A 14,337-nucleotide genomic window follows, 5' to 3' on the forward strand; every position below is an offset into this window, starting at 1 on the left:
GATGCCCCCATGGAACAGTGTGTGCATGGGGACAAAGCTCTGCACCAACCCTCTCCCACAGAGCTTGACAGCCCCCGGGACCTGCTGGTGACAGCCTCCACTGAGACGTCCATCTCACTGTCTTGGACCAAAGCCACGGGTCCCATCGACCACTACCGCGTCACCTTCACCCCCGCCTCGGGAATGGCCTCGGAAGTGACAGTGTCCAGGGACGAGTCACAGCTCACCCTCTCGGAGCTGGAGCCCGGCACAGAGTACACCATCTCCATCATCGCTGAGAGGGGGCGGCAGCAGAGCCTGGAGGCCACCGTGGATGCCTTCACAGGTAGGGAAACACAAGCTGGCATGGGGACAAGGGCACAGACCTTGTTGGCATCTCTACCAGCCCACTGCATCCCTGGCATTAAAACCCTTGAGGTGGTGATGGGGATGAGAGCTGGGGTCAATGTGTCCACACAGGAGCAGTTGACCCCAAAAGGAGGATGGCCCTACCAATGTGGTGCACAATCCCTTTGGGCAGCAGCACTGAACACACTTGCTTTGCTAAAAAGACAAAATTGGGGAAACAGACAGCCCTATGCTGTCCTCTGTGGGCAGAGTGGCCTGTATGCCCATAAGAAGAAGAAATGAAGCCTTGGGGGACCTCATAAGGACTTCTGGCTGAAAAGTCTGCAGTCATGAAGTGCAGACAACATATACTATCTGCAGTGGGACAGTTCCATCACCCACTGTATGGGTCTGGGACGGAGAATGTTTGCAGGTGGAGCTGAGAAAAGCACCATTTTCCCCTCTCCTGGTTCTGCCTTTTGATCCCAGCAGAGTTTCAGATCAATGGAGAGCCCAGATCTTCAGCTTTGCCACCTCTTTTAAGTATTTCCCATTCAAACAGTGGGAAAAACATGGAGGTAAGGATCTGCAGATGGCTGAGGTTGCATCTCTCCTCTCCATCTTCCAGGCGTTCGGCCCATCTCCCAGCTGCACTTCTCCCAGCTGACATCCTCCAGTGTGAATGTCACGTGGAGTGACCCCTCCCCACCAGCAGACCGTCTCATCCTCACCTACAGCCGCCGGGACGAGGAGGAGGAGGAGGCCCAGCAGGTCACACTGGATGGCACCCGCAGGCACATCAGCCTGACGGGCTTGCAGCCATCCACAGAGTACCTGGTGTCCCTGGTGGCCGTGCATGGCACCATCAGCTCTGAGCCTGTCGTGGGCTCCATCACTACAGGTACCACGGGGCACCCCCCAGCAGGCGCAGGGGAGGGCAAGCAGGGCCATGGGGAGTGGGCCTGCCTCCCACAGCTCTTCTCTGTGCTCCATCTCACCAGGGATTGATGCACCAAAGGACCTCAGGGTGGGCAACGTCACCCAGGAGTCCATGATGGTGTACTGGAGTGCTCCCATCGCTGCCTTTGACCACTACAGGATATCCTACCGTGCTGCTGAAGGTAAGGGGCCACACCACTCCTGTTCATGCCCTGAGCTCACAGCTCCAGCCCTCCCTCCATCTGCTGGCCCAAGTTAGTCACCAGGCCATCCTCACCCAGGCAGCACCTCAGTGCCTTGGGCAAAGCCACCAATAACTGGGATTGGCTCCAGGGCAGAGGATGGGGTGACTGGAATGAGGATGGGAAGGGACCACTGCAGCCAGCTGGGCACAGAGGGGCACACAGAATGGCCCCCAGCAGCATGCCCTCCCCAGAGATGGTTAAATTCAGGGCTCAGTCCTGAAATCCCAGCTCCCTCATCTGTTTTGCCTAACTCATCTCCCTTGGCCCTAGTTTTGTGGATGATGCTGGAAAGGCCAGGCCAGCAGGGTGCTGGGCACACAGGAGTGCACCTGCAGGCACAAAACCCAGTTACCTCCAGTGCCCTGTGGAACTGCCCTCCCCTCCCAAGCCCCTCCTGAGTCCCAGGGATGGGCCCAGCCGTGATGTCAAAGCTCTTGGCTCCGTCTCTGCAGGAAGGACAGACAGCATGGCCATCTCCAGGGATGCCACTGAGTACACCCTCCAGGACCTGCAGCCTGCCACCAAGTATGAGATCGAGCTGAAGAGCGTGCGGGGCCGGGAGGAGAGCGAGCTGGCCTCCATCACTGCATACACAGGTGGGAAGGAGCTCTTGGTGGGCAGGGAACAGCCAAACAGTGTCAGCTCCAGCCCTGCCCAGGGCTGGCAGTCCCTGCCTGCACTAATACCCAGGTGACTGAGAGCAAGCTGGACCTCACACTGGCTGGATGCAAGCTGGAGATGATAAGCAGGGCTCACAAGGCTCAGTGTGGGCTTTTGAAGTATGTCTCTGTCCCAAATATGCATGGGTAGTCATGGGTAAAAGTGATAAACCTGTGTATCAGGCACAGGGAAGCCAGAAACATGCTGCTGGGCAATCACGACAACCTTTCCTAAACAGAGTACAGATTTCCAGAAATAATCCCTAGGGAAGCCCTGTCACAAGCAGCATCTGCTGCAAGAATAAAACCTTCTGCTATCTCCAGACTCCTCAAAGCCTAAAGAAAATCCCTAACAAGCCAGACTGGGCATCTAGAAAAGAGTGGAAGAGCAGCCCAGGTAGCAGAGTAACACAAGCTATGACATCTTTGCATTTCAGCTTGGGCAGCACTAACTCCTGTGCAGGCACATGTGTCTGGGCAGCAGGGCAAGGCATAGAGAAATATGCCACAAGTTCTTCCAGCTCATAGTCCAGTCTCCCAATGCCTCTGACTCTCTGGATCTCTCCCCCATGCAGCCATGGATGTCCCCCTGGGGGTCACAGCCACCAACATCACTCCCACCGAGGCGCTGCTGCAGTGGAACCCGCCGCTGTCGGAGGTGGAAAGCTACGTGCTCATCCTCACCCGCCGTGCAGGTACACCAGGGCTCTGCTTCAGCTCACCTCAGCTGGGTGGGAGCCCTTCACAGAGGGAGAAGGGAAGGAGCCCTTGCTTTGGGGTTTTATAGGGATTGTGAGAAAAATTGGACCACCCTTCAAACTGAGCAGCACTACTACAGCTCAGCTGCTTACAGTACCTTATGGTGTTTCAGCAATAGAAGTGCTTCTATTCATGAGGTCATATCCAGAGACACATTTTGAATTTGATTATCTAACTCATCCATTTTTTCTTACAGTTGCAGGAGAAACAATTCTCGTGGATGGAGACAACCAGGAGTACCAGCTGACCAACCTGCTGCCCAGTACCACCTACACAGTGTCTATGTATGCCACCAGCGGGCCTCTCACCAGCCAGACCATCAGCACCAACTTCACCACTCGTACGTACAATCCCTTCCCTCACCCCTCACCCCTAGCCATGCACTCACCCCAGGAAAAGCAGCCAGCAAGGCTGAGCCAAAGCTCTTGTTACATAGCTCTTGTGGGTATAGAGGTAGCCACGTGCCCAAAGGATACAAACACCAATCCCAAATATCAGTGCAGGGCACAACACAAGAACACGATTTTAATCAACAAGCATCAACCATTATTTTCACTCTTTCAACATCCATCCATCCATCCATCCATCCATCCATCCATCCATCCATCCATCCATCCATCCATCCATCCCTTTCTTTTGGTGATTTCCCCTGCCTGTGGTTTCCTGAGCAGATCCCATACCAGGTCTTTTATTTTGCCCAAGGCCATAGTCCAGAAGAACATGACAATCCATTTTGCTTGACAGGCCCCATAGCACATGAATTTCACAGCTGTTACCCTTAAGGTGGCACACAGGTAGAGGAGGACTTCTAGAGGGTTTGCAGAGCTCTGTTCAAGACTGGGGATGGGCGATGAGGTCTTGAAACTGAGTTTGAGGATGACTTTGGGCTGTAGCTCAGTGCTGCAAGGTTGAATCCCAGTGTACTGAGCTGGGAAGCAGGGTTGAGGTGGCTGTGTGTGAGAAATTGCACTTCCCTGTGTTCCTATCCACTCTTGCAGTTTTGGATCCTCCAACAAATCTGACAGCCAGTGAAGTCACACGACGGAGCGCTCTGCTGTCCTGGGTTCCTCCCCTGGGGGAGATTGAGAATTACATCATGACCTACAGATCCACAGATGGCAGCAGGAAGGTGAGTGAGTTCTCACACCAAAGAGCCTCAGTCCTCACACCAAAGAGCCTCATCCAGTCAGGGAATAATAAGATCATGTTAAAATAAGCAGGAGAAGCCAAACAAAGCAAAATAATGATGCTCAGTGGCTCAGGGAGGCCAGAAGGGCAGACACTACTTCCTGCTAAGCAGGATGATAGGAAAAAGTAAGAAGAGATTGCCTAAGGTAAAATGTTGATGCACACCTACTGGTCTGGGCAAAGAGGGGTTACCTGGAAAGATTGGAGGAACGGGGGCAATTCACAGCTTGTGAAACACAAGCAAGCTGAGGCAGGAGAGTATTATTCTGCAGAGATGCTAAAAAGGCCATTTGCCCTTCCTGCAAAAAAGGAAGATAGGCACAGGCAGCTAATTAATTCTGCAATACAATACATTTGATTATTTAATGAGTGTGTCCACATCTGCCTGTCTGGAGGAGCTCCAACAAACACCATCAGAAATATGTCATGGCAAACAGTCTGATTTCCTTTGCTGGTATGATTGGCTTGCAGCAGCCAGAGGATAATAGCTTTGCAAAAGGGGTCCGATAATGCTGTGTGGCACTGGCCAACAACCAGAAAAATTGACATGACAGGAATCAACAGAGTTAAAACTCGCTGATAACCAGGTTTGGCCAGCTCTGTTTCTTGCACTGCTTGGGCAATCAGTCATGTGTTGTACTGAAGGCACACAGGTCCCAACAGACCCAGCTAACAGAGGACACTGACTGCAAACATTTAAATCCATCTCCAAACCAGGTTGCTTTCCCCCACCCAAACCATTCTGAAATGTTGGCTATATTGGCTGAGCTCACATTCACTCAGCCCAGGGGTGTAAGCAATCATGCAATGCTCCTCAGCCAGGCTCCAAGGGCTGCAGTAGTTTGTGGCTTCCCTTCCCTCCTCACTTGCTCTTTAGGCTCCCCAGCGCTTTTCTCATCTGTTGCTCTTGGTGTCTGCCTCCTTCTGGGACCCATGTACAGGAGCTGATTGTGGATGCAGAGGACACGTGGATCCGTCTGGAGGGGCTTTCTGAGACCACGGAGTACACGGTGCACCTGCAGGCTGCCCAGAACGCCATGCGCAGCGGCCTCATCTCAACCACCTTCACCACAGGTGAGGCCTCACTCTGCATCCACCCAGACACGTGGGGGCTGGCCCACATGTCACACTGGTAGGAATGGACTGCTCTTAGGCACCTTCCCTCCTCAGGCAGCATTCCTTCATGATCCAAAGAGGGGTACTCACAATACCATGACCCACAGCGCTGCTTCGCTACAAAACGTTAACGGCTGAAGGAGCTATGATTCAAACACAAGACCCAGCCCAGGGCAAGGGGGTTTGACCTTCAGACCAGGAACCATCTGCCATGCCCTTTGCCTTGCCCATGTCCATCCTCAAGTGCATAAACAGACGAAAAAATATCCACTAAAATGAACAACACATATCAACAGGAATGCTGCTGGGAGAGGACCCAGCCAGTGTCTCCATGCTGTGGACATGATCTGATTGCTCACAAATACCAAAGAATCAGAATGCTTTGGGTTGGAAAGAATCTTTAAAGGTCATCTGCTTCAATCCCCCTGCAGTGACCAAGGCTATCTTTAACTTGATTAGGTTGCTCAGAGCCCTGTTGAATTTGACCTTGAAAGTTTTCAGGGTTGGGGTATCCCTGGAAATACCAAGTAGGTGCATCTCCTCCACCACCAATAGAGTCACAGACAGCAGAGACAGCACTTTATCTAATTGCATTATTCCGCTCCACTCTCATTCTGGAGCATTCACAATCCACTAAGGCACTAAAGTAATGGGAATGGTTTTGTTTTGAAATCAAAAGGCAGGCATCCACAGTCACCGCAAACCTCACAGACAGAATACTTACTCTTCCAAGAATGAAGCTTGCATGAGAATGTCACCAGTGCTCCCATCCTCTGCAACCATTCATAACAGAAGTTATGCAAAACAAATTGTCCCTCATCCTCTTTGAAAAGCATGGCTAGGCCAGGGTACTTACAGACAGAATGCATCTTGTTCAGGGCTAGGAATCCAATCATGTTTTTCCTGGACACTGAGAAGTCTCCAGATGATGTCGACCAAAATTTCTCCCATCTGTGCTGCCAGTTTAATTGTCAAATTAGGAGAACTTTCTTTGAATCTGCTGTGGATACACTTCCCCATCTCAGTTACATGCAAAGGTCTCTTCACCTGCTTTTAAGAGATAACAGAAACTATTTACATCAACAAAAGAAGAAATGACTTCTCTAATACATCTACAAAACATGCTCTCCTGTTGTTCTTGCCTCTTACATGTGTGCATAAATCCAGTACAATTCAGGCAGGAGATAGAAAAATACATGTAATCTTTGAAGCTGCTTGGGAGTCAGGGATGAAGCTGCATGGGGGTGACTTCTCAGGTGGGATAAAGCAGCAGAAACCCACTTATGTCAGGCAAGGAGAGCACCTTTTCCATCAAACAGAAGTGTCAGACCTCAGCAACATTAGTCCCCATTGTCAGCTGATGCAGCATCCAACACATTTAACTTGCTTTGAAGATGAAGATAGGCATTAGCAACAGGTCAGTCTCTCCCCACTTACCCCAATATTGATGGACAGGAGCAACCAGGAGCTATCACCAAGGCAATGCAATCCGTGGACAGCATCTCTCATCAAAGCATCCAGATCTGCAATTCAGTTTACTCTGGCAATGCATCAAGGCACTTTGCAGAGAACAAGGACTTGTCTTTAATGACAATAAATAAATAAAAATAAAAAAAAAGAAAGCCACTCAGGCTTAATTTAAATTGTTTTGCTTCCTTCTGCTTACAGTACACATCCCGGGGTTTTTCTATTCCCCCTGACATATTAATAGCTCAGCCTCTTTTGTTTCATGTTTGCATAAGGTTCTTGGGGAATTGTATACAGATGAGACAAAAGGAAGAAACAGATACAGTATTTATAGTTTATAGTGGTTTGAAATGTCTTTCAAGGTTTCCTTGGCTCTTAAAGATAAGAATATAAATTAAGAAACAAGCAATCTCCACAGAGCTCAGGGGAGCCCAAAGTGGTTGTTGTTGAAGAAGTTTTCATTGTTGGATACTATAAAATACAAACAATGTCTCACCCGGCTGTGCTACAGACCATGAAGATGGGGAGAAAAAAGAGAGGACCTTCAGCATTTGGACACAGCAATGACTTTCAAGTCTTCAGGTCACAAGGTGGGGGGGAATAGACCCAAGTGGGGAGCAGCAGACAAGGGTTGTGCTTTGGTCCTATGGGGCACTACACAGCTGTGATGGACACACAGCACAGAAGATCTGAAGGTCCCTCACACCTTCTCAGTTTGTACAGAGACTTCCTTGAAAACCACGTCCACATTGCCAGCTCTGCACTCATTTATTCCATCATCCTTACGTACCAACACCAAAGAAAAAGATGTATTTTATTTCCCTCTTCTGTCTTAAATAAGAAAAATTTGTTTCCAGAGTTGATACTCCAATACTGCCAGAATAATTGTCATAATTAAGACTCTCCTAAACTCTGACCACAAAATAAGATGTTTCCTCATTAGAGAACACCTGTAGCACAGTCACACAGCCCATGCTACCTACCTCTGGCATCTCACATAGCCTCGTTCCTGCTCAGCTTGCAAGTGACAATTAGCTCAGCATAAGTCCACCATCATTTCCAAGGGCATGGAGAATCAGGAGAATCCCCCTGGAATGAGTACTGTTATAAAACTTGATTAGAGCTGGCAGTCCTGAGAGGAGAACAGGTTTTTGGTATTTTCACAGCTGTCTAAATATGCTGGTGACAGCTTAAACCCCAGGGTTTCAGACACAGTGCAGAAAAATGGTCCAAGAAATGACATCCCTCATCATTCATTGTGACATTACCGTGCACCCTTCCAGTATAAGACATATGGAAGAATAATTAATATATGCACAGTTTTTTTTCCCAGTAAGTCCTCTGAGGTGAACGGCAGATATAAAGTCTCACTGCCTCGTGGAATTACTCGGAACGCAGAAGCCAAGAGAGACTTTTCCTGGATTGTAACTAGTGGAGCCTGAAGCATGGGGAAAATGTGTCTCTTTGCTTGAATTTTACCATTTTTTTTGACTGATTTTGCAGGAGGACGTGTATTTGCTAACCCTCAGGACTGTGCCCAGCACCTGATGAACGGAGACACGCTGAGCGGGGTCTACACCATCTCCATCAACGGGGACCTCAGCCAGCGGGTGCCCGTGTACTGTGACATGACCACTGATGGAGGGGGCTGGATTGTGAGTATCCGTGTGGCATGTTGTCCCCACCACAAAGTAACTGAGCCCCTATCAGCAAAGCATGGGCATGACAGCAGGCTCGGCATCACACGCTTCATTTCGCACGCCGCGGTGAATGGCCCACGCTCCAGTAATAATAGTTACACTTGGAGAAATGCCCTTTGATTTATTTGGCATGTTTGCACTGCTTCTGGAGAGCAAAATCTGTGAGTGAAGCTGATTTATTGTTCTAGAAATGAAATTAATGGCTGGTAGCTTTCATGGGGAATGATTCACACTGCCTGCAGATGGAGGGTGTCAGGCGTCACCCCAATTGAGTCTGAGGAGAACTTTAGAAACAAATGCCTGTTTGGCTTTTGAGCTGCACAAACACTGCTTGTCTTGACGTAGATGGACTGACGGCGTAAGTAAATAATGCCATGGTGCTTTGATCTTATTCATGTCAAACTTTTACTTACACATATTACATAAAACCCTGCTAGATGTATAGTCAAAACCAAAAAAAAATGGGCTTCCTCAAATGCTGATTTCTAGCCAGTAAATTTCTCTCTCACTCTGCTTCATAACATCCCCTTAGATATCACAGAAATAGGCAGCTCAAAGCAGAATTACGTGCTAGAAAACCAGAGGCACCATGTACTAGTTAAAGCAGAAACGTCAAAGGCCAAATCCTTCCTATTTTACCATTGATTTGCCTTGGACATTATCTAATATCTCTTTGGTTTTTCCACCTGCACATGAATTAATTGCATGGCTGCAGTTAACACTAACTGGATGGACATTGCAATTTTCTCCCCTGAAAGGCCTAATGGAAAGAAAAATTATTATCTTTACCTTGTGTCCAAAGCCTGGCATAGCTGTTTCTCATCTCCATCTTTATGATTTTCCTCCTGCTCTCCCTCCACATCAGGTGTTCCAGCGGCGGCAGAACGGGCTGACCGATTTCTTCCGGAAATGGGCAGATTACCGCGTTGGCTTTGGAAACCTGGAGGATGAGTTTTGGCTGGGTATGACCTTCCCTGGTTGCCTTTCATTGATGTGTCAAACTTACGTTCCACAAGCACTGTGTCAGCTGTTGGCTCTTTGCCTTTCACCACATTCCTCTACGTTCTCCCTCAGACAGTTTTCCTTCTGTTCATTTCCTGCCCTTCACTTTAGGACCTCATGCAGAGGCACACTGTGGAGGTTAGCAGCTCCCTAGTTTGCTCTCTCTAGGAGACAAGGGGGGTATGTATGCTGTCAGTTTCCTTGGACCAAAACCCATCATTGTCCATTGGATGACTACGGGTTGCGCTGGTGGCCAGAAAGTCCAATGAAAGCAGGAAAGGAGTGAGAAGGAGAGAGCACAGCTCTGAAATTGAGTATGCTCCTTCAAAACCTGAACATGAGCCACAGGGACCTGCACCATAAACACATTCTAGCTTATATGGGAGATTAACAACAACATAAGTAGCACCAGGGCTCAAAAGCTGAATGTTCCAAGCTTCAGCAGCATGAAGGAATCTGGAGAAATCTGGGCCGTGAACCCACTGCTCACAGACACAGGGAATTGAATCTCAATTGAATCTCAGTGAGGACACTCCAGCAGTGCCAGGAGACACACAAACTCACCACAAATGCTGCTGCTCTTTGATTCCTCTCCTTGCTCTCATTTCCTACTACTGTTTTATTTGCCTAGAGCTTTCCTTGTTTGTTCACGGAGCAGATCTGGGCACCAGGTCTCACTGGATGTTACTCTGTCTCGACAGGCTTGGACAACATCCACAAGATCACATCCCAAGGGCGCTACGAGCTGCGGATAGACATGAGGGATGGCCAGGAGGCAGCATATGCCTACTATGACAAGTTCTCCATTGGTGACTCCAGGAGCCTCTACAAACTGCGCATTGGGGACTACAATGGCACTTCAGGTACAGCCTCCTTACTAGCAAGGATCTTGGGAAATCCTTGCAGCCTCCGTGCTGCAAGGGTCTTGGGAAATCCTCTGACTGGTTGGTCCAAGACTGTAAAGGAAATCTCAACATGAAATCTCACTTGTCTAGGGTGGCGAGACAAACACCCATAGTCCTTTCTGCCTTCCTGCAGTCCATCGTGTAAACCAGGCTGATAAATCCCACTAAGGACATGGAATTTTCCATTGGGGATTAGATATTTAATATGAGAGACATTGCTGTTCAAATAACCAGGTCAGCCATCAAAGGTGTCATCTCACTTGGCAGTAGCCACAGCTGGCTATTGATGTCGTGCTGGAGGCTGTATTTATTGCCTTTCCACAGCTATGGAAAAATCTGAAATCCTCTGAGTCATTTCCTCACATAAAGGCCAAACACTGCCCAGTTTTGCAAGGACACTGTCACACCTGCTTACTTGGTTGATTCAGAGGAGTTAGAGTTGCCCAGCAGAAGAAAATGGGTGCTAGAGGGAGGGCACAGGGGATCTCTTCCTCAAGAAGGCAGAAGGGGTACAACTCTAGCCCCTTCATCTGGGATAGACATGCCCAGTGCAAGCCCCCATGATGGAACTTCCACCATGTACTAGGTGGAACCCCACAACATATCCAAGATGCAGGAATTTCCCTGTTCAATACCAGTCAGTTGCCACTGGAAGAGAGATGACAGGAATCTTGATGGTGTGCAACAAAGCACTTGCTCTAACCTCAAATCCCAGGGCACAAAGCACCCAATGTACTGCCAAGGATGGCAGCAACAGTCTCTCCATGGCTGGATTGCACACAGTCAGCATGGATCCACTTCATATGTCCTTAGGGATTACCAAGGAGCATATTTAGAATGTCTCCTGTAAGTACATCACTCAATTCACCAAATTTTACTCTGGCTTTTCTTTCATACAAAAAGCAGCTGTCTAGTTGTCCAGTGAGGCTGAAGTTAGAGGTTTTGGTGGAATAAGACATCATACACCTTCCAAAAAACTTCTTTATCTTATTCAAAGAGAGAAAAGGTGGCCAAGCATCTTGGTTCAAGAGATGAATGTTTGGTCTCCCTTGAGAGAAAAAGCTCTCTTTGGCTAACAGGAAAGAAGGAAGCTGAAAGCATCTTGAAGTTATATAGCAGAGCCAAGCCTTGGGAAATCAGGGATGCCAAAATATGGGATTTAAATAATTTCTGAAACACTGAAATTCAGATCCAAACACATATCCAAGCACTTTATCTCACAACGCCAAGAAGTCTCTAAGATTTGCTGCAGTCTGCACTGATCCTAAGCAGACAGCAGAGGACCTCAGATGAACCAGTTGTGAATAATTCCAGTTAACATCCAGTTAACATCCAGTTATTCCAGTTATCCCCAGACTGTCAGCTGTTTGAGCCATTGACTGGAATGGTTACCACAAACCCAGAACATCCCAATTTCCTTGTGAAATGACCAGATAACAGACTCCATCACCTTTAACAGCACCTCTTTCCACAGGAGACTCCCTCACCTATCACCAGGGACGCCCCTTCTCCACCAAGGACAGGGACAATGATGTTGCTGTGACCAACTGTGCCATGTCCTACAAAGGGGCCTGGTGGTACAAGAACTGCCACCGCACCAACCTCAACGGCAAGTACGGAGAGTCCCGGCACAGTCAGGTAAGGGCTTCAAAGCCTCTGGAATTTCTGCCAGGGAAACGTGTCAGCAAGCCTAGGTTAGGGCTGGGGTGGTGTGATTGGTGCACCAGGGTCAGAACTGGTGGCATGTCCCCACACCAGCTGGAGCAAAGGGAGCCACCTTCAAGCCAACTAGGCTTTGTGCCATAGTCATCTGCTGTAGTGTGTTAGACTAAAAAAATTATCTACATGAAATTTGACCAGCCTTTGAGCAGTGGGGGAAAAAAAAGCAACCATAGAAGCAGGGGAACTGCTTGCTGCTGCTATAGCAAGTTTTTCCTTCTGGTTTCTCTACACCAATCTACCTTGTTTCCTTCCTCTCCTACTCTGGTTTCTTGTTAGGGTCTTTCCTTACCCTCTGCCTTTCTCTCCCTCCTGCCAGGGGATTAACTGGTACCATTGGAAAGGCCACGAGTTCTCCATCCCCTTTGTGGAAATGAAGATGCGACCTTACAACCACCGTAACATCTCTGGGAGGAAGAGACGGTCCCTACAGCTCTGAGCCAGCTGAACCCCTCCTGCCTCCCACCACCTGACCTTTTCTGTCATTTGTTTGTATTTTATAATATGAAAAGGGAAAAAAAAATTACTACTCGTCTGAGATAGCAAGCTGCCCCTCACAAGTGCTGGAGGGAACCATGGCACAAGGAAAGGCCATGGGAAAGGAAAGACCTCATTGCTTTGCATCTGTCCCAGAGAAATACCAAATTTCCAGTCTCCCTATCCCAATACTTTGGCCCTTAACATGAGAAGAAAGAGAAAGAGACAGATTTTTTGATATTTTTTTAAAAGACATAGAAATCCCCAGCAAACCCTGTTAGAAATGTTTGTCATGGGGCTGTGGCAGAAACCTTCCCCACAGGTACCTTGGTGTGGCCATTTCCAGCCCAGCAATGGCCAGGGATGCCTGTCCTCTCCCTGCCTCCCTGTCCACTCCTGGCAGGGAGGTCCCAAGCTCTGTGCCATCCTGTAGACACCAACCCTCCCCTATGTGCAGGCTCTGGACACCTGGGGACCAATTGAGGATGAGCAAAGGCTCCTCCCATCCCCAGCTTTCACAGGAGGGCTTGGCAAATATCTGCATACGTAGGCAAACTCCAGAGAGTCCACAGCTCATGTGTTGGTCCCACCACAAAGTCATCCTTGTGTACATGAGGTGTATGGGAATAAGAATTACTCTACCAGCCCCAACCTTCGTTATCCACTCCTCCAAGCTGAACTCAGCCCACTCCAGGCCCATGACATCTGCCTGGGTTATGCTGAACTTGATGGAGAAGAAAGGACTTAAATTAGAAGACTTGGGAGAAGAATCCCTACTTGTGGTCCTGAAATCAAGGACCCACTTCATCTGTTATTTCTACATTCCATCATGCTCTCTCTCACTGAGGTCACTGGTCGCAAACAAATGAGTCTCAGAGGAGGAGCAGCAATCAAAAGATATCACAGAACTGCAGCCCAACCTGAAGCAGCAGCTGTCACAGCTCAGGTGCTCCTGTCCATGGCCCTCCACACACACAGGGAATGCAGCTAAGGGAAGACAAGTGCAAGCTGAGGAATGCCCATTTCCTTCCTTCTCTTACACCATCCCTCTTCAATGCCATCACAAGAGAGACACAAATCTCAGTGCCTTGGTATTGCCAGCTCTATAACAGGAAATCAACTGTTTCCCCTCCTGGAAGGGATTCCATTTGGATTTTGAAGCATTTCAAAGCCCTTGGAAGAATTAATGAGTTCACTCTTCCCATCCTTAACTCAAGGAAGATGGACCCTGTGGATAGCTCTGTCTGTGCCCTGTTGTCATTGTCCCCACCTCCACAGAGCCCAAGTGACCACCATGCTTGTCACTCCTCTCCAAGGACTCTGGTCAATGCTGGGCATTGTCACTGGCCTGGTCTCCAAGAAGGGATTCGTGCATCCAAGGACAATGCAGCTCATCACTGGATTTGCAGCCAAAGGAACATTACAAATGCTAAACACTGCTAATCTGGTTTTATCACACTGAAGCTGCTTTGTCTCAAAAACATCTTTCAGATGGCAACATAAAGGCATCTTTGCAGTAGCTTATAATTCAGGCCAGTGTATCTTTCGTGGTCACACTCCTTAATGTTCTGACGTTACTCATGATGGCTGCAGAGCTGAAGAAGAGCATTAAATGGGAAACATAACCACCTCCTCCATGGCACATACTGGCATGTGAAATCACAGCTAACACTGAGGTCGAGAGCAGATACAGGGCCCATTCCTTCAGCTTACAGGCTGGCCTGGAGAAAGGATGCTCAGCAACATCTCATATGTAAATGAGGTGTCCCTTCTTACTTCCCCTTGGCATCAAATCAGGCAACAAGTCAACCAGCTTAGGAACAGGTGAGTCAGA

The 14,337-nt window shown here is 48.6% G+C and overlaps 1 protein-coding gene across 1 annotated transcript in view; it reads left to right on the forward strand.

The window, feature by feature from the left end:
• The window catches only part of TNR (tenascin R), a 31,051-nt gene extending 17,455 nt beyond the window's left edge, over positions 1 to 13,596 (forward strand). The window contains 13 exon segments of the mRNA XM_031064149.1: positions 62 to 325; positions 956 to 1,228; positions 1,329 to 1,448; positions 1,964 to 2,107; positions 2,746 to 2,865; positions 3,126 to 3,269; positions 3,928 to 4,058; positions 5,059 to 5,191; positions 8,204 to 8,355; positions 9,266 to 9,362; positions 10,104 to 10,265; positions 11,782 to 11,945; positions 12,346 to 13,596. Of these exon segments, the coding sequence (XP_030920009.1) occupies positions 62 to 325; positions 956 to 1,228; positions 1,329 to 1,448; positions 1,964 to 2,107; positions 2,746 to 2,865; positions 3,126 to 3,269; positions 3,928 to 4,058; positions 5,059 to 5,191; positions 8,204 to 8,355; positions 9,266 to 9,362; positions 10,104 to 10,265; positions 11,782 to 11,945; positions 12,346 to 12,465 (2,024 nt within the window). The 3' untranslated portion in view covers positions 12,466 to 13,596.
• Positions 13,597 to 14,337: the final 741 nt, after the last annotated feature.

Source organism: Geospiza fortis, unplaced genomic scaffold (genome assembly GCF_000277835.1).
Source record: "Geospiza fortis unplaced genomic scaffold, GeoFor_1.0 scaffold399, whole genome shotgun sequence".
NCBI classification, from domain to species: domain Eukaryota; kingdom Metazoa; phylum Chordata; class Aves; order Passeriformes; family Thraupidae; genus Geospiza; species Geospiza fortis.